The 27,189-nt window shown below is 40.9% G+C and overlaps 1 protein-coding gene across 1 annotated transcript in view; it reads right to left on the bottom strand.

Moving 5' to 3' along the window:
- Window positions 1-361: 361 nt before the first annotated feature.
- The window catches only part of LOC136867279 (uncharacterized), a 110,790-nt gene continuing 83,962 nt past the window's right edge, over window positions 362-27,189 (bottom strand). The window contains exon 4 of the mRNA XM_067144429.2: window positions 362-558. Within this exon, the coding sequence (XP_067000530.2) occupies window positions 397-558 (162 nt within the window). The 3' untranslated portion in view covers window positions 362-396. The remainder of the gene's footprint in view (window positions 559-27,189) is intronic.

Here is a 27,189-nt window from a genome sequence, read left to right as displayed (position 1 = left end):
CATTGTAAGATGTTGAGAGTTGAAAGACTGCCTTCCACCCTTCAAAATTATGGCTACCTCTGAGGGGTTTAAACTTGCAATTTTGGGATTTGGAGGTCGATACTACCATTGAATCGTAGACAGAACTACGAAATGATGACGAACACAATCAACAATTCGGATTTTGTGTACATTTTTAGTAAATCGTGTTCCCGCTTCACCTTTATCATCATCATCATCATCATCATCATCATCATCATCTTAGTCGTCGTCGTCGTCAACATAATCTTGAATGTAATATTAATTTAGTACAACACACAAAAATTGAGTCTCTGTTGAACCAAGGCTCGTTATATTTCGAGTACTAGCAAAATGAAATATTAATTTTGACACTTATTACTAGCCTACAAAAATCTATTATAGTACAGCTTTCTCGGTGATGAGAATAATTGCTTGCCAACATAAAAACCGTTCATTGTCATGAAGAAAAATGCATTCCCCTTTGTATGTTCCATACGGCAATTCGGGGAAATATGATGGGTCTAGGTCCACAGTCCAGTTGCTTAGGTAGTAAGCGCCCTGTAAAAGAAGACCAATTCACGATCATACTATGAACAAATCAATAAATTATAAACAATAATAATAATAATAATAATAATAATAATAATAATAATAATAAAACTGACCATTCCATCAACGTCATGAACGTATCAGAGTGCCAGATATCATTCATTAAATATACTGTAATAAAATAGCGGCACGTAAAGTTCCTTGTCAAGCCATGGAAGGCCTTAGAAAAGAAGGGATACCGTTACCGTTCGATCAAAGTGATTTATCAATTTTAAATTATACTCACACAACAATTGTACATTTAATTAACCCTCATCATAAACCAAAGTGTCAGACAAGGCTGGATTTTGTCTTCAATATCTAATATCTATTTAAAGCAAAGTAGTATCCATACAGGCCATGAAGGCACTTATAGGGGTGGAAGGTAAAGGCTTCACTATCCGTAACCTCGACATTTGATGGGGTGGAGTGGTTGGCTCTACGCCCGGCCGCTTTTGCCCCCAGGAATGTAACGGATCAAACACCCTATATAGATAATTAACAACAATTGCACGCTGGACGCCAGGCTTCGAAATTAAATATAATTTGAAACCGAATTTAGATATAAAAAGTACTAAACATAATTTAATGAGACTATCTCGGTCGTAAGGTATAGAGATACTAACCATTAAATACCATGTAGAAAAACATAGGGAACCTACTAAAAAGTCAATTATTTAACGACGTAAAAAGAAAAAAGTTTTATTTTAAAAAGATGAAATTACGTAATTACGTAAAAACGAGTTTTTACCAAAATTAAAAATTACTGACTGAGATTACAATTCATTACTACACCTGCGGACTTGCGTTAACAGGGATTACTAATGCTCACCGTAGGTTAGTCCGGGCCGACGTGCATGGTGAGGGTTCTGGTCCCGACTGCCACAGATGTGGATCGCCTGCTTTCAACGGGGGTTTCCATATTTCGTCGGCACTGCCACGCAGAGTCCTCCCGTGCCCCACCCCCGCAGCCATTGAAATGCGAGCGGCGTCTGACTTATAATGATCACAGCACTGCACAATGTAAAGCCGGACGGCCGGTATGCGATCACTGCAACCAACCCCATCCCACCCCAAAATGCCCCAACACCCATGCTCCTCCCCAGTGTTACACCTGCGGACAGGACCACCCAACGTACTCCCGCCTTTGCAAAGCCCGACCCGCTTCCTCCAAAAATCGCCCCGACTTAGTAGCCCCAATTCGAACGATTGACCCTCCTACCACCCCGAGTAATTCTCTTTTCCACCACCTACTATCGAAGATGTCGTCCGTTTCATAACCCTTTCTCTTCTCAATATCTACCCCCACCATCGCCACCTAGTCCTCTCACAATTGCAAGTTACAGCAAACCAGGCCCTTAATTTTCATTCTCTAACCTCCCAGGCCGGACTACTGTAAATACTCATTTTTATTCACACGGTTAGAAACACTGATATAATCTTGGCAGGTAGTTTACAAAGAATTCTTGCCTGCTCTCCCATCTCCATTATTTTCCTAAACGTTCAATCCTTTCACCGTAAACGCTTACACCTTCAGACCCATACCTCCCAGCACCCAGTTCACTCCATTCTACTCAACGAAACAATGCTCCATCTAGACTAATCTGCCCACCTCCCAGGCTTCACCCTCCACCGATCAGACCACCCTGCTAATATCGGTCGAAAGGGCGCCACCCTCGCCACCCGCCCTGCACTTCCTATTCGCCTCCATCACCCTCCTCCCCCCACCCCTTCACTTTGCAGAATCCAGCATTGCTACCATCTACTTTTTATCCAGGATCCTTCAGGTCGCCACCATATGCAACGGTAACATACAACCTCTCCCTCTTGAATTCCTTGCACATCTTCACAGCACCTTCCCACACGTCATTCTAATCACAGATCTTAACCTCCATAGCTGCACCCAACTTGAAACCAATAACATCTCCACATTTCTCAATCATATCGACTCCTCCTTAATCTCCTTACCCGGACAATCCCGTCCCAGCTCTCGCCTTATCGTTTCCTATTGTGACCGTTCATCATCATGCTATGGACATGTTACGAGGTCTGGCTAATTATATATGCCGTTTTCCGCAACATCCTGTGACATATAACGCAGTAGTTAGCATTCTGTGTGTCAAACCGGGGTATGATCCGCGACGCGCCAGTCCGGAGGGAGCATTTTTCCTATGCTGTAATGAGAAGAGGACAACGCAGTATTGCTAACCTTGAAACCGCGCTCTCTTTCCGAGCGAGCGAGAAGAGATGATGACGCTACGCATGGAGATGGAGATTTTTGGAGACTGGGCCGAATTAAGGTGTGTTAACTTTTGAAAAATAAATGCCCACTATAAATTCAACACCGCATTCATTAGTACCACTTCACCATAATTTACGAAAAAGAGAAAGAAGAAGAATACTTCTATATGAAATAATTTTTCTAAATTTATAAATCAGGTCACATTCGAACCAATGTATTTTATGCTGACTGTCAATGCATATAAATACAATACTTTAAATATGGATCAGTAATGACGCCTTTTATACAGTAGTACGCAGATCAAAGGCGACTACTGAAATCTGACAACATGTGGAAAAAAGTGGGGGATATTGCATGATGAAACATGACGCGTGATTTTCCAAAAGGACGCTTTGGAAATTATGAATAACCTACTGATCGCTTTGGTTTCACATATGTTCAGTAGAAAGCAGAGGTCATAAGCTTTAATTCGATTGTTATCACGTCGTTCAAAGACTCCGATTACCGGACTGTCATTTCCAACAGGGACATAATTCATCTCCCCCCCTGACCATTTGTCCGGAGGCTATAAGTATGACCTGGACCCAGATACTGTATCTCATTCCCATCCGTGTACCGGCAGTGGTAACACGTTACCTCATTATCGTCTGTGTAGTGGCAACCCAACATATTAGAAGTGGAACTTGGATATCAGTAATTGGATATCAGTGTACCAAGTGTTGTGCCATGAAGAAACACATCAATGTGATGTAAATATTTTTACGGAATAAGCCGTGTGGTACAAGTTAATGTACATAATTGCCGAATAGAAGCCTTATTTTGGCATTTTAACATCACAATCGTTGAAGATAGTCAGTTATGACTTATGGTGCAATCACCAACGGAAGGCAAACGCTTCAGGTTATTTGGCGTGGTGAGACAGTCAATTAATATACGAGAGTTAATTATCACCGCTCCTGAGTATTAAAGAACGGGTGACATTTTAGCAAAAATTAAATAACTGTTCGTGACAAAATTAATATTCGCATCCTCCAGGGACATTCGTTGTGATAGTCTGTGTGACGGTCATGGAATGAACAGTGAGTTTTACAACTTATCACTAATTGCGTTAATCTATTTCAACTTAGAAGTGGATCTTGTTACAAGTAGGCCCCCTTTTTGAAAGTGCATAAAACAGTATTTAATAATTCATTCTCCATTTTTCTGTGTGTTCGTGAGTGGTCGTCGAACCCAAGACTCGGAGCCTACAAGAGTCGCGCCTGAGTGCCTGCGATCAGCTTTACAAGGATCGTCCCGAAATTCAACTGAGAAAACAACAGTTCGAGTCATGGATCGTCGTATGAAGAAGAACCAAGGACTACTAGGAACAAGAATATTCATCATGTTCGTGTAAAGATCTAAGATGTACCCTAGATGACAGCAAGCCTTACTCACCAAGTGTTAAGTACATACTTTTATATACCCTAAACACGAGAGATGCATGCCAGTAATAATAATATTTGTAAATATTATAATGTCATAATTAAATATTAAATATGTAGGGAACATTATGCGCGTATGACTGGGAAAGATTTATTATTATTAGTTAGGATCATCAAGTGATTTTTAAGATAATCATTGATATTTAACAAAATTCATTTGCATGAATTATTATATAGACTCCAAAGTTCTTCGCTTATATGAACTATCTTTGGGAAGAACGGCAAGTTAGCTAGACTTATATTTCTTCGTCTGGTAAAGATCTTCACAGTAGTCTGGATATAAATTATACGTTTGCGATTCAGGTATTTGTAATCCCGGATAATATTAGATAATCATTGGAGTTGATCCAAACCGAGGTGTAATTAATTTATAATTATATATATGAAATGTGAGAAGAATTAAATAGCCTAAAATAATGGAGTCTTCTCTGTGAATTAAATGAACGGATTGAGATAAGGTGGCAAGACATGAGAGGGCGAAGCTGTAACATGTTTTGTTGTTGGAGTGATAAGGAAGAATAAATAATTATAGCTGTTGTGAGATATTAAATTGGTCTGAATATATAGCCAGATAACGAGTAATAAAAAATAATGGCTTTCAAGTGAGTGCATACTTGACAATAAGCCGAGATGATATGTAAGGAAAATGAAAGGAAGGGTGACGGACGATTTATGGTATCCGCAACCCAGGACTAGTTACAGCTGTTATTGTGATTGACAGGTATATGCCGGTCGACAGTAGGCCGAGCAAACTTTGCAGTCTCCAGCAAAACGATGTTAACGGGCCAAGCTCTTTTCATTCACCAAAGTAGTCTCAATCCTATTCTAATTATACGTTGCGAGTAACACGGATAATTTCCGGATTTTGTGAAGGATAGATCCCTTCTCATGCTAAGCATTAATTTAGTCTCTGATTGGAGTTCAAAAATTTTTACCTTGGAAGCCGAAGCCTGTTGGTTCGAATGATGCTGGAGCGAAGATTTAACCAGATATTATGTCTTGATTAAGCCATATCTTCAAGATGTGTTGTGTAAATATATTTGATGTTTTTATATATATGTTTCTGTGTGTTTTATTATTTCCCAAAGTGATATGGTGATGGGTTTGATTCCAGCTTTGACTGATTTTCTTTAAATATATAATTTGTTAGGTAAACCCAGGATACGCACATATATGTTCAGCGTGTATGTTCATCGTAAGTGTTCAATGTAAATATACATTTGTCGTGGTCAAGTGGATCACATGTTCGATACTCGGCAATGCAATCTTGTGTGTATAACAGATGTGCTTATATTGTGTTATTTTTTTTTCTCTCTATCCAAATCATGACTAGTAAATAAAGGATACCTGGCTTTCACCCAGGAGGCTCGAGTTCAATCCCCGGTACCGGAACCATATTTAATATCCATTTGTGACGAGAGTTTAACAAATAAAGGGTACCATTCAATATCCATTTTTTATAAATAAATAAACTCATATATCAGTGTATGTTGATCGAAAGAATTGGTGTACGTCAAGAATTAATTATGCCTGGATAAATTTCAAGAAAAGAAGGCATACAATGTATATAATTGTATCAGTTAATTGTTTCTTTCGTTCACATGTTGAGATAGAACATTATTTGTGTGGTTCACATCAGTATAAATAAAATGTTTAGAATATATACTTGAACGGAGATTCTTCTCATTTAACAAATATTAGCATATTCCTCTCATATTATAGAATCATACTTTCATTATTTTAGATAGTGCCTATTTTATTTCTTTATCGAACATTCCATTACCCATATTGCTCTACGAATTCATCCGGTGATCTTATGAAAGTAGGGAGATGGGACTTCAAGCCTGGTAAGTGACTTCTGGCGGTTCTCATACTAATGTTCCATCTGTACATCTGTTTGTGAAACCAAGTTAAATAATATTGCCCTAATTGTAACCAGAGTAAGCCTCATTTGTTGCCCAAATAACGGGGCCAGTTTCATTTTGTCGCCTGTTGTGTTCAGAGCTGGTTCATACTTAATTTGATACGACAATTAAAGCCCTAACGGTTGCACTATTTACCAAGCATTCGGTGCGAACTCCTCCCCATCCTACTCCAAATCCCTATCCACTCTCCACGTCTCAGCCCACCTCCCCGTGTTAAGAGACCGAATTACTCCCTAGCCAACTGGCCAGACTACCGAGATTCACTCAATTCTGCTCTTTCACAAGCGCCCCTACTTCCAACAGACGCTGCCTCCACCGACAACTTCGCTGAATTTATCCAAAGTACTCTCACCACAGCAGCTGAAAACCATATCCCTACCACCTCCTATAGCCCTTCCAAATCCAGATTACCCCCAAAGTTCCGCCATCTCCAAAAACTTTCCCAATCCTAACTGAATACCAACGGACTAGAGACCCTCTATTTCCTACGCCTTCACCAAAAGACACTATGGATCATTCAGAAGTACCTGCAGACGTACAAAATATGGTCTTGGAGAGCCACCCGTTCATCCCTGAATTACCTTCATGCCAACTCATCCCAGTACTGGAGACGACTATCCTCGCTCCTTATACAGACGAGCTGTCCTAAGTATTACATCCTTCACCAAGGCAGATCCCCCAGTAGCACCACGGAGAAACTAGGTCTTCGCAGACCACTATGAACGACGTTTCACACGCCCATTAGACAAACACTTCGACTACACGAACGACGCACTCTACCACACAATCCGCACATCACCCACGCTCTACCCTTCTTCTACCCACTCCCCAACCAATCACATCTTCGATACCCCTATCATAGACAATGACGTACCGGACGCCCTCCGCCCGACAAGGAACACCGCCCCAAGATCCAATAAACTCCAGTACCGCCATCTCAAGGAAGCACCACCAGCCTTCAGAACCGTATTAACTCAATTCTTCACCTTCCTTCTCACTTCCGGCTACCACCCTTCCCTTTGGAAACAGGCCATCATGCTGTTCTTCCCTAAACCCGGTAAGGACCCCACTAACCTCAATTCCTATCGCCCAATCGAACTTATCATATTCATAGCCAAGATCCTTGATCAAATTCTAGCTCGTCGTTTCTATAAATATATCTACTTCATGCACCTTCTCCCAGCCTCCCAATGCGGTTTTCGACCTGGCTTCTCCACCCAACACCAACTCTTCCATCTCATCCAGTTGATCTCCAGTAACTATAATAAAGCTCGTCCTACACTTCTGATCAGATTTGATTTTCATTTAGCTTTTGACTCCGTATGGCAGGACGCTCTCATCTTCAAGTTGCATCATTTCTCTCTTCCCCAGTCCTACATCCGTTACCATTCATCATACCTCACCGAACGCTCTGCAACCATTCACATCCAAGGACACCATTCCCGATCCTTCCACGTGAGTATTGGCGTACCCCAAGGATCCCTACTGTTCCCACTGCTATTCCTTCTATTCGTCGCGGGCATACCACAGCTCCCGCCCCCATACATCTATTACAGTTCGCAGAAGACACAGTTATCCTCGCTTCATTTCCATCCGTCCAAAGCATCAACCTGCGCCTCCAACCCATCCTTAAATCCTTTGTGAAATGGTGTGATCGCTGGCACCTCAGGCTCAATCCCACTAAAACCCAGTCCATCCTTATTCGCCCCCGTAAACGCCGCCTCTCCATTACCCGAAATCCAGACGCACTCAAGCTCACTATCCGCAATACCGCTATCCACCACCAACCATTCCTCAAATATCACGGAATTATCAAATACGAACATCTGACCTTCCGACCACACTTCCTCCATATCAAGGCCCGAGCCCAGCAGAGATCCCAGCTGCTCCGCCGGCTTGCCGGAACCAACTGGAGTCCCATCTCCCAACTTCTAATCCTCACGTACACATCCTTCATTCGCTCATTCATCACATATGGACATCCAGCCTGGCTCGCTGCAACTAGCACCAACCACCATCTCCTCCGTCCACTCATATCCATGGAGATAAGATTAATCCGCATCGCCCTTCGCCTTTCCCCACTCTAACACAGCCGTGAACTCTCCAACATCTTCCCAATCCCCAGACTCGATGCCCAAGCCTCAGCTATATTCCAACGTTTCATGCAGCGATCCCTTGACCAAGGAAACCCCGTTATAACCCAACTCTTCCAAGACCCCCTCAAACACCCTCTCCGAATTCTCACCCCAATCCACCAACTCCAAGCTCTTACAGCACCCGAAGATCGACCAGCTCCGTAAGAACCATCTTCAGCATCAGACACCCGCTTAAGCATAATTATTAAGCCCTGGGGTTAACATAACCGCTCCTCACTCACCTGGCACTATCATATTCATAATACGTATGCATTTATGTTTGGATTTATAACTTAATTCATTAATATGTCTTTATAAACCAATCTGTGGCATGCACTGAACCCCATCTACCCCAGCGCTGCTAGGGTAAAGAACTTTTTATTAACATTTTATAATTAATCCTTAGAACGCTTTTTATAGTGTTTAAAAATTGCGAACACCTAAGCCAAGCCAAATAAAGCTTCTCGACAATCCGCTCGCACTACCGCAGTTCAGCTCCTCCAGCGAGCTGGGTTTCCTAGAGCTACCCCAGCGAAATTTAAGGTCGCTTGTGTGACGCATGCACTTGAAGCTTCCTTGTCCTGACAGCGGGACGGAGCTGTAGCCCCTCCCCCGACAGCAATTTACGGCGACAGGCCAGCTAGCTTAGGTAAGGTAATGTTAGTTTTAATACTTGACACTCGAAGTCTTCAACGCCACACACTAGAGACTGCAAGAAAAATATCTCTGCTAGGGGCTTTACGTCGCACCGACACAGATAGGTCTTATGGCGACGATGGGATAGGAAAGGCCTAGGAGTTGGAAGGAAGCGGCCGTGGCCTTAATTAAGGTACAGCCCCAGCATTTGCCTGGTGTGAAAATGGGAAACCACGGAAAACCATCTTCAGGGCTGCCGATAGTGGGATTCGAACCTACTATCTCCCGGATGCAAGCTCACAGCCGCGCGCCTCTACGCGCACGGCCAACTCGCCCGGTAAGAAAAATATCAACATCTTAACAGTATAGCCACTTGCACATCGTCTTGTTAATAAAAATAGAGCCAGTATATGAAACCTATTGTAATATAGAAGAATATATTTTAGTCTTGGGTTTCGGCATGTATACAGTTTTTTTTTCGAGCAATTCATTGATGGCACGTGTAGACTATGTGTTCCGATAGCCGCAGAAAAATACTTAGGTTGCCCAGCATGAACACAGAGTTTGTATTTGGTTGTCTGTGATGGTGGTATATAGTGAATTTTTGTAGTGTTCCTCTTGGATTATAGATGAAGGTTTCGCGAGTTCTGTGGCATTTTTCATAAATATAACGTGTGTTACACGTCGAGACAAATATTTTCTCTCGTTTGTCGTTGATGCACGTACACTCAGTATGCGAGCAAAATTATAAAATTTCACCGACGGTAAAATACCACTTAAATTTTGCTGATTAGTTTAAATTAGGCTTTTCTAAGTAAACAACAAATAGTTAATCTCAGTGTATTTTTTTGAAAACCATGACTGTACTATCATGAAGTATCACCGAATGAAACTGTCAGTGCATTGTTTAAAATCTGCTACAGATTAAGTTATGATGGTGTCGTCACTGCCGTGAATATCAATTTGGAAGTATGTGCGAGCGTGTGGTTGAACATATTCTTGAAAGAACATTCTCAGGCAGACCTTTCCACGAAAAACGCAGCCTTACAAAGTGGTAATGTTGACTTTAGAGTGTGTGGTGGGGCTACGATTGTTTATATTTAAAAACGTTTTCGCAGCTGGGGTAATGAATATGTTCAGCGCACGCCACTGAAACCAATATTGTATTGTATCAACTGAAATAGGCTTATTTTAATATCTATACTTCTCTTTGGGTTTCATTTTTGGTAATAGATAAACAATGTTCGTATCATGACTAACGACACTTGGAACCCCACGTTCAATAAAATAAAATTGAGATATATATAGAACCTCGTTGAGGAACTTATAAATTAAAGCAGGTGATTCTAAGACATCTACAATTAACCTTTACATGTATGCTAGAATCCATAATAGTGATCTTTCCAAGTGAACTCCACTTAAACAGAATATTCAGAGTCTTCACTTTTCGTACAAGTGTTTAATAATAATTCACTTACATATTTTATCAAATGCGGTATTGCAAATGATATGTTGTTTTTCTGCGAACAGACTTTTCATAATAATAATAATGAATGCATCGCATAGAATACAGTAGTTAGAAATGCTAGTGATTTTTCCAAGTGATTTGCACTACACAGACATAAGTGCACTCATATATATTTATGTAAGAATGCAAGTGAAATTTCCAAGTAAACTGTGCTTCTAGTAGGTCGCTACAAACATTGAGTTTCTTTAGAATTATAACTCTAATAGGGCGGTTATTCCATCAGATGTTCTATTTCTCGACGTGAATAGGAATAAACTGTGTTGTGGTGAGTTCCAATTAACAGTGCATATATCAATTCGGCAGAAAGACTCTATGCAAGTGATAGAATTCAAACTATTTTTCTTGTGGAACGCCACCACATGTTCCCCAAGTACAACTTATTTTTCGTCTGGGTTCTAAGTTAGAACCGAGTCAACAATTACAATTCACGATACTCGGAGGACAGTTAAATGTGGACACCCGCGTAACATAATCAGTGAGTGGTTATCCCGCTCCGGGTCCTTCAAGAATCAACGACGACCCATTGCTGTCTACGAGGGATCGTGTTTCCATGGTTTGGTTGCTGTCCATCAAGGAGGATCTATGGAAACAACTTCATTGTAACCAGCACAACTTTAAGGTGAACCTTATGTGAATAAATTCAGTTTAAAGAATTTGGAACACATTGTAGTTAGGACCTCTCTCTGTGCCCAGCTCAAGGTCTGCGCACAATATACCCTGTGATTAAGATATCTCTACTCTCCGAAATATCTGTCCGGTTCCATAGCTAAATGGTTAGCGTGCTGGCCCTTGGTCACAGGGGTCCCGAGTTCGATTCCCGGCAGGGTCGAGAATTTTAGCCATCATTGGTTAATTTCCCTGGCACGGGGCTGGGTCTTGTCTTCACCGTCATTTCATCCTCATCACGATGCATTGGTCGCCTACGGGCGTCAAATCAAAAGACCTGCACCTGGCGAGCCGAACACGTCCTGGGATCTCCCGGCACTAAAAGCCGAAATATCTAGTCATGGCTTATTATCAAATAATTTCCTGGTACAATGTATAACCTATCCGTTGAACCAATGTATGTATATGTATTAAATATATTAATTCATGCTTTTATACATCCTATGGAAACTTAGGAAAAAGGCCACATCCCCCCTTCCACTGTTTACACCCACTTACCCACATTCCTCTTTCAACACAACCCCCAACACTCCCGCAACGCCCGGCCAGATGGAGGGCGCAACCCTCTTGGTGACCCGCCTCATCCCTTCAGGGCGGGGAATGAAAACGAAAAATAATTCATACAAGTGACATGAGTAGGGATGAGATTTTGCCTATTTGCCTATTTTTAGCCTTTTACGGTATAAATCCTTTTTAAGCTCTTTCTAACAAGACTTTGTTGGTTTTATTGTGCCTCGAAATGTCTGTTTCAGGGTTTCGTGCCTTTTTGAAATATAATTGCCTATTTAATGCCCTGTATATATATTTTAAAGTACCCTACTTTCTTCCATTCCATTATATTCTAGCTGGTGTCTTCGATAGAATTATTTTATCGTTTCTCAACATCTGTTTACGCCACTAACAATAAGGAGAATTCTCAGAAGTCTCCAAAAATAGTGCTTGGGGAATTTACTTTAGGACAAAACAGGAACAATTTGACCACAAATCCCTCCACCCCTCCCACCTCCTAAGATGATATGCGAGAACTAATCATCGTCGAACTATGTTGTACACATCCATATTTCCTACCCCTCTCTCGTTGTAAAGTGTTAAGACGCTTTGTCCTGAGATAGTGTTGAGATCTACTTTGAAGAAGTGATATTGATTGTTGTTTAAAGGGACCTAACATCTAGGTCACTGGCCCTTTTGAAGAAGTGTGTTTGGCAATGCCTAAAAAAATCTTCCAAGTCCTACTGAAGCAGTGGATCACTGGAGTTTCCAACTTCACTACCTGTGGAAGGATAGACTTCCGAAGCTTGAAGTAAGGAGGCCCCTTTTATCTCTTTGTGATTGAGGACTGCAATCACATTTCGTTGTAGCATTTATGAGCCTATTAATTTATCTATTGTGGCAAGCTGTTTTGTTGCAACGCTATATAATTTAGGCCTAGGACGATGAGGATGCTATCTATACTGTACAAGAGAAGTCAAGAAAGTCATGTCCTGCCCATTGGTTCGATCAGATTTTGCGTTCCTGAAGCTGCCGGGAGCCACCACAGAGTTGGATAGAAGTAGAATGCTCCTTATGCAGTCTATTAGGATTGTAAAAGAAGTTAAGGGAAGTCTTCAGCAAACATCTGGATAAGTAGCCGCGATCAGGGAAAAGTCTGATATATTCCTGCAACGAAATCGAGGATAGAAAGATAGTAAAAGTACCACTTCATGTGATGTGATGTTGACAGATACTTCTCACAACGCAGAAACATTCATGACAACAGAACAGGATTGTTACCTAAAAATATAGAAAATTTGTTAGTTGTAAATTCCTTCCATAGTCATTGAGTGTACTGTCCGATTCCTTGACTGAATGATTAGCGTTGAGGCTTTCGGCTCAGAAGGTCCCGGGTTCTATTCCCGACAGGTTCTGCATTTTAATCGCGTCTGATTAATTCTTTTGGCTCGGGAACTGGGTGCACTCTCCTCCTCAGCTTCAATTACATCCATCCATATAGGGTTGGCGTCAGGAAGGACATCCGGCCGTAAAACAGGGCCAAATTCGTATGTGTGACACAGTTCGCAGCCGCAGTCCCACCAGGGGCGGATGTACCCCCCCCCCCCCCGCTGCCTCAGCTTATTGTTGCAGTGACGAAGTAAGAGGTCCAATATAAAAAAACAAAATTGTAGTTACATTAAGTTATTTATTAATGAACAGACGAACAGGTAATGTACAAATTAAATCATACAGTAATACAGACGCAAATAAAAGAAACCCATAGAGGCCTAGACCTAACGCAAAAATCAACTGTACCAATCAACATTTTTAAACAACGCAAAATGTTTAAGTTAATGTTAAATAAAAAATAAACGTAACATTCAAAGTCAAGTCTAGTTTTATTTTAACATACCACGATTTCCTCAATTTAAGCATTCAATTATTTCAAAAATAAATAACGCCCAAAGTTAAACTTAATGCCTTAGGTTAATTGCATTCCTAAAAGTAAACAGTATGAATTTTCCTTTGGGTAGATGATTCAAATAAAATTATACCTACACAATAACAAAGAAATAATTAAAAGAAAGATTATTTCGTAATATATACTTATATTAACATTCCGCACAGTAAAATATTTGCAATAATAAAATCTTGACACATTTACTGAAACAAAGAAGCAATATTTTAAAAAATGTAACCTAAAACTTAATTTTACGAGCTTTTCTTTCCGCAAAAGGTTTGATGATAGCAACGTATGGAATCTTAGACGCTAAATGATGCTCAATGCTAATAATACTCAAGTTTGTGAGGCTTTGTCATGCCGTCCTGTTTATGAAATATATTTTTATTAGTTTCAGTTCATTAAAACTCTTTTCATTTGACGAAATGAAACAGGCATTGTTTTAAAAACCTTAACTGGCGTTGTCGTATTCGGATATTCATTCTGTAGTCCATTTTGGCAAAAGTTAAGATCAACATTTTTGCAGGAGTCGCTGTTTTTATGCTTGTTACTAAATCAAGAGCGTGGTATTTAAAACTGTGCAGTTCTATTATTAATTCATCCTTATTAAGGTCATTATTATATGTATCAGCTAACTGCATTGCTCTGATTTTAATGTCATCGTCCTTTAACACTTGCAGCTGAGCCCCGTCTAAAAACCCAAATAAATTGTTTATGTTTTGTAACGCATTAAACTTGTTCCTAAGTATGAAGGATATGGTCTACTATTTCTACTATCGTGTTGTGAAACCTTTTTTACAGCCGTCCAATCCCAGCTTTCATCTTCACAGTCTTCGTCGACCATCCTCTTCTTTTTTCCGTTTCCACACCTCTTTGAACTGAGGATCTAAATTGAGCCTTTCAGCTATGGTCTTAGCTTCCGAAATTATATCAGTTTCATTTGTAGTGTTCGTTCGAGTTTCCTGAAACTCCTCGATAAGTTGGTTGATACGGTTAACACATCGGTCAATGGTGATATCTTCTTTTTGTAAAATTTTGTTTACAATATCAATGTGTGTTAGCTGCTTGAACCAAAAACAATAAGCTGTAATAAATTCAAAAGTACTGACATTTTTCAAAATGTTTGTAGCATCTGGTTTAGTCTCAGGGGTGGATGTCGTACTAGATATAAGCTCATTTAAAGCGTTGATTCCCTCTTAGAGGTGTTTTTACACAATTGTTATTGCTTCCTTCTTTATTGATCATCTAGTAGAACTCTGTAGCTTCAGAGATAATAGCACACATTTCAGCATAATCTCCCATCGGTTAGTAGATGCTACAAAGAATCAATAGAGGCAGTTTAGTATTCCAAAATAAATCACTAGCTCGCGAGACGCACTTGCAGCGTTTACTCCAACCAAATTTAACGAATGTGTAGCGTACGGCACGAAGTTATTTTCTTCTTCTAAACGAGACTGAACATCTTTGTACTTTCCAGCCATGTTAGCACCATTGTCGTAAGATTGTCGACAACTTTTAAACTCCAACCCAACACTTTCCATTTTCTACAATATTACTTCAGAAAGTGCCTGCCCTATCTTATCACTAACCGTTAAAAAGTTAATACAACTTTCACAAATCTCTGAAACACCACTTTAATTGAATTTTACATGTCTGATAATTTGCGACATCTGCTCGAAATGACTTACATCTGCAGTGCAGTCAAACATGATAGAATAATATTTTCTTTCTTTAATATCACTCCACTCACTATTAGTTCCCTTATTTTGAATCCAATTATTTCCAAAATCTCATCTTGGAAATCATGTGAGAAGTAGCTGCCTTGACTTTTTTTGTGATGACTTATGTGCTCTCTCAGTGAGAGGCAGTAGCGGGACACTAAGTCAATGGTGTTTAAGAACTTCCCGCATCTTGGATCACCATGGTCAAGGTTTTCATCTGTACCTCTGCCAAATGCAGAATTGCAGCAACAATGACAACTGTACCGGGCGGTACACCTCTACACCGTTTATTTAAAAGTTGCGCCAGTTGAAACTCCTCTTCTGGAGGAAGGTTGAACTTTATCTACTCTATTAATTCTCTACTTTCTCAGAAGATGTCACCACGTGGAAAATTTTGAGTTTTTGAACTGTGTCACTTTTGATGTGTTTTTGTTTCGCTTGAAGTAAGAAGTGTGAACTTTCTCTTCTAGAGGACACTACTGAAGATCAACAATAGCGCACCCTAGTGCGGAGTCAAAGAACTATTTTGTTGGAGAAATTTTTATTTCAAAAGTTTGTTTCTTGTTAAATTTCTTTCTGTTATTGTTTAAGTTGGCTGTATACCCCTCTTTTTCCCCTTGTTTTAGATTTATCCAATCCCGAATTTCTTTTAGTAATTTCTGACCAATCTGGTGTATCTTCCCCCAACTTGTATCTGTTGCGGGGTCCTATCCAATAAAAACATTGTGGGCGGGTGTTTTCATTCCCCTAACGCCTAGAAACTTCCGCGAGAGTATATAAACTGCTGATTTTAGGGTCTCCGGGCCACTTCTGTTCCATCTTTCAGTGTATTAAGTACATAGCAGGAGGCGGGAAGCGCCTCTTTCCTCGGCGGCGGTCAACAATAAGGTAATGGCCGATTAATAAATTCTTTCTTTTCTTGCTCAGCAGTTTAACTTTCGGGGCGGGTTCTAAGCGTTCAACCATGTAACCTTTTCCTAAAATGTAAAAACAACTGGTATCTATTCTATTTTAAAACGACATATCGGGATAGAGAGTGCTTAACCCTCTCGAGCTCCCACTCACATCGTCTTGAGGTGAACTTATTCTCTCAACCAATTCTTCCGTGATGTAATGTAAATTGCTATTACGTCACCTCTGTAGTATGGGATTAGCCCTTGCATCAGTGGCCTAAGAGCCAAAGTAGGTCTTAAAAACCAAGTGTATTAGGAGTGCAAGTTCGCCTCCTCTCAAATTGTTTTAGAGGTCATTTAATTAACCTGCTTTTCATTTAATAGACCTCAGTAGATTGGGTATTTTACCCCTGTGTTTATGTCCGTTGAGGACAACTTGAAGGTGGAGTTTGGTGTGGCCTAGGAGAGGCTTAAATTAAGGAGCGCGTAGCTCTTTTGGAAACGGAGTGTTGTATGCCTCGAGGAGGCTTTACTGTGTAATTTGGAGCAAGGGCTCCAGGGTTTGATTGGGGTCTTCTGCCCCTTTGTTAAAATTTGTATATCGGAAAGTTGGGCTAGTTGCTCAAAAATTGTGAACTCAGGGCTCGAAGCCCAAACTCTGTAATCCCTGTAATTGTACATTTCAAATTGTGTTTCGGCTACTAAGTACCTGTTCTTTGTTATTACTTAATATTGAAAAGGAAATATAACCTTGTTAACTTTTACATTAACTTTGATTCCGTAGTTTGAGACCCATTCACGCCCGCACCTTCTTACACCTCTACCTACCACCAAAACACGGTAACAACAACTAAAACTGATTTCCAACGCTTAACCTCCTCCGATATTTTTTCAACACCTCATCAATGCCACCTTTATTTAGCGATGCCTCTAATGTTTTCCAAGAGCAAAAACGTTTTTTGTGGCTCAATGAGTTTTCGTGTTCTGTAAATTTTCATTTAACTTTTTCCACAGAGTAAGACCATCTTTTCTTACGAGAAAGATTTTTCTCAGATAAGTTATCAAGAAATAGTTTACATTGTACGCAAAACAAAGCATTTTTCGGTCTATACTCTAGGCTAACCAAGAACGGCACACATCTTTTCCGTTAGGAAGCTGTTTATAAAACAATTCTTTCCCCTCTCTAAGAAAATTATGCCTGGTTCTATTTTGCCTTCACCAGAGAACGCACCACACTAGCAATCACAGCAGAAACAAGTCTGCATTTTCGGCTGTCACCCAGGTGGTTCCACATAGGATTGGAGCCAGGAAGGACGTAAGTACAAAGGGCACTAGGAAAGTTCTGCAATGTGAATGAACGCTTTAGACTTTTTCAAAATAGTTTCCACCACACTCAATACACTTCTCCATACGTCAAAACCAGTCACTGAACAAACTCTGCCACTTTTCTTCGGTTACATTTTCACACTCTTGATCCCATACTGCCAGAAGCTCCTCGTCGGATGCAAAACGCTGCTCTTTCAACTTCATCTTCACTTTTTGGAAGAGTACGAAGTCACATGGGGCAAGATCAGGACTGTATGGAGGGTGGTCAAGCACAGTCAACCCTGATCTGGCAAGAAAATCCATTGTTACATTAGCACGATGTGCTGGAGCATTGTCGTGATGCAAGAGCAAGTGTTGAGCCGTGACCTTGGGCGGAGCTCCTTGTGAGCCTGGATGACCTGAGGCAGACACGTCTCACTGTACCACTTCGCAGTAACTGACCTTTGTTTTTCTAGCACAACACGAGTCAGTATACCCCGTTTGGTGAAGAATACTGCAATTGTCCTTTTCTTCACTGACCTTGACTTTCGCACAGTCACAGGAGTACCCTCATTTTCAAACAGCCACACCTCGTTCTGGGATTTTTTGGGAAATTGTAATAATAAAGCCAAGTTTCGTCATCTCTAACGATGCTATTGACGTTACACGGAGTCCCGTTTTCAAACTGTTTTAGCATTTTTCGGTACCATTTCATTCGATGTGCCCTTTGTTCTTCTGAAAGTGAATGGGGCACCCAAAGGGAACAAACCTTTCTAACATGGATATGGTCGTGTAAAATTGAATGAATAGCTGGTGCAGGGATGTGGAAGGTCTCTTCTACCTGCCGATATGTCAACCGCCTCTCTTGCTGCAATATTTTCCTCACAACTTCAATGTTTTCCTCAGTCACTGATTCAGACGGTCGCCCAGAACGAGGATCGTCTTCAACCCCGAAATTTCCACTCTGGAACTCTTTGTACAAGCGGAAAATTTTTGTCCGATGTGGACAGTCTTTCCCCAGCACAGGAGTCATTTTCTCCAGGCACTGGTCAACATTTAATCCACGAGAAAATTGTAGCGGGTAATTGCGCGATATTCACCTTTAGACCACACTGACATCTTAACTTGCTTTCAGTCCCACCGCTTGGTAACAGCTGGTGTGAAGGTTGTGCCTTGCTGTCTTCTAGACCGGTTTTCACCTCCCTTTTCATCCCTTACCATAACAGGAGTGTCCAGCCAACCGTTTTTGTGTATTGCAAAACTTTCCTAGTGTCCTTTGTAAAATGAGGCCAAATCGACATTATGCAACAAAGTTCGCACATGCGACCCCACCAGGATGTGGGAAAATAAAAAGAAGAAGAAAAATAAAATCTTATAACCATGTGTTTATGTAGGGCTTGTCCGTAACTGTGTGGATGCCTCGGTTCTAGACTGGTGTGCATTCTACGTTTGCAATGGTAGAAGGCAAAGCAGAACTGGAACATAATCTCCGTTGAACGCAACATAGAAAGTTTACGTGAAGATCTTCGCACTAAAATCAAGAATTACCATTAATAAAAGTACTAAACTCCGGCCCATCGCTTTGCTATATCTGATCATAAACAAAACATAGAGGCACTACCAACTTAAATATCCCCCCCCCCCCCCAAAAAAAATGATTTGCTACGTTAAACAGAAGTGCCTCAAAACGATTCCCATAATTTTCGTAATCAGTTGCATAGCTGATCTAGTGTAAACAAAATCCTGGCGCAAATGCATTGCACCCTTGTTGGGAATCAATCTCGTCCGCATATACTAGTTGCGAAATAAATCAGAAATGTATATCAGTTGTGTACTTGTACTGATTACGGACAACCGAGTTGCGTTTCCGCTCACATACTGAGAAATCCGAATTGCGTCTCGCCCTTTTATATCACATATTTCCTTTCCCCATTTAATCAGAATTAGGTTTGGTCACCAAGTGTAATAGGCTAACGGGAGGGATTAAAAAGGTATGACAGCTGAACATCCACGGCAGAAATTTGTTGAAATGACTTCGATATACTGTAACCTGCTGAATTCGCCTTGTTGTAATTCGGTCATTCTGTATACGAGTAGTAAAAATTAATCCTTGTTGACTGTTCTGCTAAGCTGTTCAAGTACTCGGGTATAATCACGTCTGCCTCCAATAGTTCGTTGGTAATTTAGAACGAACCTCACACGAGCAGTGTGCATTTTATTCCAATTAAGAACGAGATGTCTGTTATTTAAGACAACCATCCCAGCTGCAGAAACACCAAATTCACCTGGTCGTTCGCGTAATTGTTCAGCCACCTTAAGTTTCAAACAATTACTAACCTTCTGCCTTAGTCCTCGGGAGAAGAGATCTGTTCACGATAGATTTGCAAGTCTAACCACCGTTGAATTTCACGAATTAAACTTCGATAGAAGAGAAACTTGCACCCGTCTATCACTCATAACTGTTACCCTTTCTCACTGAATATCGTTGAAGGCTCCATTCCCACTCTCACTCCATGATCCAATGTAACTCAAGTCTAGCGCTGCAAACCTCAATATCAGCTAAAACGATATATGCGCATGGAAATTCGGCTACAGATATGAAAATTAGGCTCCGCTCTAAAGCTGAAGAATATCTATATTACTGCTGCTGCTGCTACTACTACTACTACTACTACTACTACTACTACTACTAACTGTTAATGTTAACACTTAACCCCATTTAAAAACGACAAATTCATGAATATTATTATTATATATGAATATTATTATAGTACTATACCAAACCAAAACCAAACCCCATGGCGCTACAGCCCTTGAAGGGCCTTGGCTTACCAAGCTACCCCTGCTCAGCCCGAAGGCCTGCAGATTACGAGGTGTCGTGTGGTCAGCACGACGAATCCTCTCGGCCGTTATTCTTGGCTTTCTAGATCGGGGCCGCTATCTCACCGTCAGATAGCTCCTCAATTCTAAACCCGTAGGCTGAGTGGACCTTGCACCAGCCCTCAGGTCCAGGTAAAAATCGCTCACCTGGCCGGGAATCGAACACGGGGCTTCCGGGTAAGAGGTAGGCACGCTACCCCTACACCACGGGGCCGGCTTATTATAGTACTACAGTCGCAATATCATATGTAAGTTTTGAATTGCAACGGTAACAGTGAAAAGTATCCCTTTACATTGTCTTCGTCTAACAAAATACAATGATTAGCGTTTTGTTGCTTTGTACTCGCTACGAGATCTGTAGACGATACCACATACTCTTATTATAACGTGCGAATATCGCCGCTTCCCGCCATCCGATCCTGAGAAGCAACTAAGCTTCGAGGCTTCCTTTCATTCCACAGGATTGTTTTTATTATAGTTTGAAATTCAGCCCAAAACGTAAATCTTGTAATTCTGTTTGTTTTACGTCATATTGACTCAGTCAGGTCTTTTGACGACGATGGGATACGAAAGTGCTAGGAATGGGAAGGAAGCATCCATGGTCTTAATTAAGGTACACACCGAGCTCGATAGCTGCAGTCGCTTAAGTGCGGCCAGTATCCAGTATTCGGGAGATAGTAGGTTCGAACCTCACTGTCGGCAGCCCTGAAAATAGTTTTCCGTGGTTTCCCATTTTCACACCAGGCAAATGCTGGGGCTGTACCTTAATTAAGGCCACGGCCGCTTCCTTCCCACTCCTAGCCCTTTCCTGTCCCATCGTCGCCTTTAAGACCAATCTGTGTCGGTGCGACGTAAAGCAACTAACAAAAAAAATTAAAGTACAGCCCCAGAATTTGTCTGGCGTTAAAACGAGAAACCACGGAAAACCATATTGAGAGATGCGACAGTGGGTTTCGAACCTGTCATCTCCCGAATGCAAACTCACAGCTACGTGGCTCAAACCGCGTGTCCAGCTTCCTCGATCTTTAGCTATATACCCCAGTTTTGTTGAGAAAATTAATAACTTCTCGTTGGTCACAGAGGTGTGAGAAAATAAGTGTATAAAAAGTGCAGTATTTACTTCACGTTTAATTCGGCTACGTTTGGCAACGATGAACTGAACTAGGGAATGTTAGAAAGAGACAAAACCAAGGTCTCTCAGGAACCACCTATCGGTCGTGAACGCAACTAAACCTGTTGCCACTGAATTAGGCGGGTGTGGAAAACTGCGCTGTTGTCAGATATGGACACCACGAGAGTAGTTTACCTCTGAGCACGGATTGGCAACGCTGACCGTGCAGTGCTGTCTAGTCGAAGCCGGTCCGCTCCAGGTACACGTATTCTTCTATATTACGCAGTCCAATGAGTATTCAAGTACTTAAAGTTATAATGCAAACTATGAAAAAAAATTAAAATATTTTAATAAAACTGATACAGATTAATGCGTAATCTGAAAGTATTTACAGTGATCTGTGTCCTGCGCTGGCGCGTGCAACCCGAACAACCTCAGCTAGCGACATTTATATGATAACTTTCTGGACTGTTTTCTAGGAAATTAAAAGACCCATGGAAATATGTATCAGATTAAAAAATTAAGTTGGACGATTTTCTGCATTTTTCCCGCAGATAACATTTTATTGGTTCAAGAAACAAAACTTGGCCGCTTATTGAAAATTGTAATTCATGATCTTACGGATTTAAATTTACTTGTCTAGATTTTTATTCTTAATTATTTCAATCAGTTTATGTGGAAAATAGTTAAACCGCTGAAATCAGCAGTTTTTTTTCTGAAACTTGTAGTGAAACTCGTTTTGCAGCATTGTAGGAGGTGACATCGGGAGCTTGGGAGAGAACAAACTGCCTCGCGCTCCGAAATGATGTATTCAATTCGACATTTCTTCGCTAGTTGCTACATAACCTTGGCAACAGTGTAATTTCTCTGACTCGCCTAATTTGGTGGCCACGACTATAGTATGTTTACGGTTAGCCGTGTATCCGCAACTCTTATGTTAATCACTGCCTGCTGCTACAGATGTTCCATCCGTAATTACAGTAATTTGCGGATAATTTGGGTGGAAGAACTACTGACGATGGGTGAGTAGCATTGTATGGAAGTGAAACAGACAATTACTAGCTCAGAAAGAAAAATAATGGAAAGGTTTTTGAAATGTGGTGTTACCAAAGAATTCTGAAGGTCAGGTAGGCTACGTAGATCGACTCACGAATGAAGAGATACCGAATCGAATTGGTGAGAGGAGAATGCTTTGGCAAAATTTGACCAGAAGAAGAAGAGATAGAAAGATAAGATGTCCAGGAATTGTTCAGTTAGTTTTCGATGAAAGGGTAGGCGATAAGAACAGTAGGGGTAGAGAAAGACGTGACTATATCAGAATAGACGTAGGATGTAATAGTTACGCAGAAACGAAATGGTTAGCACAGAAAACGGTGGCTAAATCAAACCAGTCTATGGAATGATGATCCAAACAAGAATAACAATAAAAACTAAGGCTACTACTACCACATAGGTCTTATGCTTTTACGGCCGGCGTCGCGGTGAATATAAGAAAACATATTTTTTTAATTTGTAGGTTGTGGTGGAATTTAGTAGCTCCCAACGTTTCACCGGAAAGTGCAGTCGGCATTCCCAAGGGGTTCATTATATCCAAAAGTCAACAATGGACTAAAATTTCTTGTATAGAGAGCTATTCTAAGTTACTTACCAGAAAGTATCTTCGAATAACTTTAGAACTAGCATTAGACATTTCTTAGGATGTTAATCAAACCTAGCGCCATATCATCAAGTTTTAAGCCACGCACTCCTCTTGCACCATATCATCTGGCCGGCAGATTTCCCTCCACACACTCTTCTCACATGTCTTGTGGGATACACGACGCAGTCATTATGGAGGTGTACGGTGGCGTGGAGCACACACAGTGCTATATCAATCAATCCTGATCTGCATTTAGGGCAGTCACCCAGGTGGCAGATTCCCTATCTGTTGCTTTCCTAGCCTTTTCCGAAATGATTTCACAAAGAAATTCGAAATTTATTGAACATCTCCCTTGGTAAGTTATTCCAATCCCTAACTCCCCTTCCTATAAATGAATGTTTGCCCCAGTTTGTCCTCTTGAATTCCAACTTTATCTTCATATTGTGATCTTTCCTACTTTTATAAACGCCATTCAAATTCGTCTACTAATGTCATTCCACGCCATCTCCCCGCTGACGGCTCGGAACATACCACTTAGTCGAGCAGCTCTTCTTCTTTCTCTCAATTCTTCCCAACCCAAACATTGCAACATTTTTGTAACGCTACTCTTTTGTCGGAAATCACTCAGAACAAATCGAGCTGCTTTTCTTTGGATTTTTTCCAGTTCTTGAATCAGGTAATCCTGGTGAGGGTCCCATACACTAGAACCATACTCTAGTTGGGGTTTTACCAGAGACTTATATGCCCTCTCCTTTACATCCTTACTACAACCCCTAAACACCCTCATAAGCATGTGCAGAGATCTGTACCCTTTATTTACAATCCCATTTATGTGATTACCCCAATGAAGATCTTTTCTTATATTAACACCTAGATACTTACAATGATCCCCAAAAGGAACTTTCACCCCATCAACGCAGTAATTAAAATTGAGAGGACTTTTCCTATTTGTGAAACTCACAACCTGACTTTTAACCCCGTTTATCAACATAACATTGCCTGCTGTCCATCTCACAACATTTTCGAGGTCACGTTGCAGTTGCTCACAATCTTGTAACTTATTTATCACTCTATAGAGAATAACATCATCCGCAAAAAGCCTTACCTCCGATTCCACTCCTTTACTCATATCATTTATATATATAAGAAAAAATAAAGGTCCGATAACACTGCCCTGAGGAACTCCCCTCTCAACTATTACAGGGTCAGACAAAACTTCACCTACTCTAACTCTCTGAGATCTGTTTTCTAGAAATATAGCAACCCATTCAGTCACTCCTTTGTCTAGTCCAATTGCACTCATTTTTGCCAGTAGTCTCCCATGATCCACCCTATCAAATGCTTTAGACAGGTCAATCGCGATACATTCCATTTGACCTCCAGAATCCAAGATATCTGCTATATCTTGCTGGAATCCTACAAGTTGAGCTTCAGTGAAATAATCTTTCCTAAAACCGAATTGCCTTCTATCGAACCAGTTATTAATTTCACGAACATGTCTAATATAATCAGAAAGAATGCCTTCCCAAAGCTTACATACAATGCATGTCAAACTTACTGGCCTGTAATTTTCAGCTTTATGTCTATCACCCTTTCCTTTATACACAGGGGCTACTATAGCAACTCTCCATTCATCTGGTATAGCTCCTCCGACCAAACAATAATCATATAAGTACTTCAGATATGGTACTATATCCCAACCCATTGTCTTTAGTATATCCCCAGAAATCTGATCAATTCCAGCCGCTTTTCTAGTTTTCAACTTTTGTATCTTACCGTATTGTAAATGTCATTATCCTTGAAACCAACAATCTTTACATACTGCTGACTGAATACTTCTGCCTTTTGAAGATCTTCACATACACACTCCCCTTGTTCATTAATTATTCCTGGAATGTCCTTCTTGGAACCTGTTTCTGCCTTAAAATACCTATACATACCCTTCCATTTTTCACTAAAATTTGTATGACTGCCAATTATGCTTGCCATCATGTTGTCCTTAGCTGCCTTTTTTTGCTAGATTCAATTTTCTAGTAAGTTCCTTCAATTTCTCCTTACTTCCACAGCCATTTCTAACTATATTTCTTTCCAGTCTGCACCTCCTTCTTAGTCTCCTTATTTCTCTATTATAATAAGGTGGGTCTTTACCATTCCTTACCACCCTTAATGGTACAAACCTGTTTTCGCATTCCTCAACAATTTCTTTAAACCCATCCCAGAGTCTGCTTACATTTTTATTTACCGTTTTCCACCGACCATAGTTACTTTTTTAGAAACTGCCTCATGCCTGCTTTGCCAGCCATATGGTACTGCCTAACAGTCCTACTTTTAAGACCTTCCTTTCTATCACATTTATTTTTAACTACCACAAAAACAGCTTCATGATCACTAATACCATCTATTACTTCAGTTTTCCTATAGAGCTCATCTGGTTTTATCAGCACCACATCCAGGATATTTTTCCCTCTGGTTGGTTCCATAACTTTCTGAATCAGCTGTCCTTCCCATATTAACTTATTTGCCATTTGTTGGTCATGCTTCCTGTCGTTCGCATTTCCTTCCCAATTTACATCTGGCAAATTCAGATCTCCCGCTACAATCACATTTCTTTCCATGTCGTTTCCCACATAGCTGACTATCCTATCAAATAATTCCGAATCCGCGTCAGTGCTACCCTTTCCCGATCTGTACACTCCAAATATATCAAGTTGCCTATTATCTTTAGAAATGAGCCTTACACCTAGAATTTCATGTGTCTCATCTTTAACTTTTTCGTAGCTTACAAATTCTTCTTTCACCAGAATGAACACTCTCTCTCCCACCATTCCTATCCTATCTCTACGATACACACTCCAGTGCCGTGAGAAAATTTCTGCATCCATTATATCATTTCTCAGCCATGATTCAACTCCTATTACAATATCTGGTAAATATATATTTATTAAATTACCTAATTCTATTCCTTTCTTTACAATACTTCTACAGTTCAACACTAACAATTTTATGTCATCTCTACTTGATTTTCAGTTCCCTGTTCCCTTATCACCGCTCCCTAGGCCATCCCGTTTCCTTGAATGTACCTCCCTATTACCCTTCCAAACAAATTTCCTAACTTATATGTACCACTGCGGTTTAAATGAAGGCCATCTGAGCGCAGATCCCTATCTCCTACCCACCCATTAGGATCTAGAAATTTCACTCCCAGTGTCCCACATACCCACTCCATAGTCTCATTTAATTCCCCAATCACCCTCCAGTCAGTATCCCTCCTACACAGTATTCCACTAATAACAATCTCCGCTTTCTTAAACTTCACCCGTGCTGCATTTACCAGATCCCACACATCTCCAACTATGTTGGTACTTATATCAGCTTGCCTTACGTTGTTGGTACCAACGTGAAACACTACCACCTTCTCCTTCCCCTCCTCCCTCCCTTCTACTTTCCTCAACATCTGCCTCAACCTAATTCCTGGGTAACATTCTACCCTGGTTCCTTTTCCTCCACACACTTTCCCCACGTGTCTAACGATGGAATCCCCCATGACCAGAATCTCAACCCTCCCCACCTCATCTGATCCCCTCCCCTCCTGGTCAGCCCTATCTTCTCTCACTGCTGCAGAAGCTACTTCCTCCCCCTTTTCTCCTTCCTATGACCCTGTTCCACCTGTCTTTTCCTATCCTCTACTCTACATTTCCCTTTCCTACCTTTTCCCTTCCTCCTACTTCCACGCATCTCAGCAACAGTTCCCTGTCCCTCATCTTCTCTCTGTTGTTCTACCTGGAGTGACTCGTACCGATTTCGCACAGACACCTGTCCTGAATTCTGATCCTGAATAGAGCCCTTAGCCTGCAATCTACTTCCCCTTAGAACATTAGACCACCTGTCTTCTACAACTCCTCCCTTTCCTTCCCCTCCCTCTTGTACACCTACTGTAACCTGTACATTGTTTGAGGGAGTCCTATCTTCCTTCCTGTCTTCTGTGAGAATCCTAATTATCTCCCTCAA

This window comes from Anabrus simplex, chromosome 3, assembly GCF_040414725.1.
Source record: "Anabrus simplex isolate iqAnaSimp1 chromosome 3, ASM4041472v1, whole genome shotgun sequence".
Taxonomy (NCBI): domain Eukaryota; kingdom Metazoa; phylum Arthropoda; class Insecta; order Orthoptera; family Tettigoniidae; genus Anabrus; species Anabrus simplex.
The sequence above is the reverse complement of the archived record's forward strand: the minus strand, read 5'-3'. Positions and strand labels throughout refer to the sequence as shown.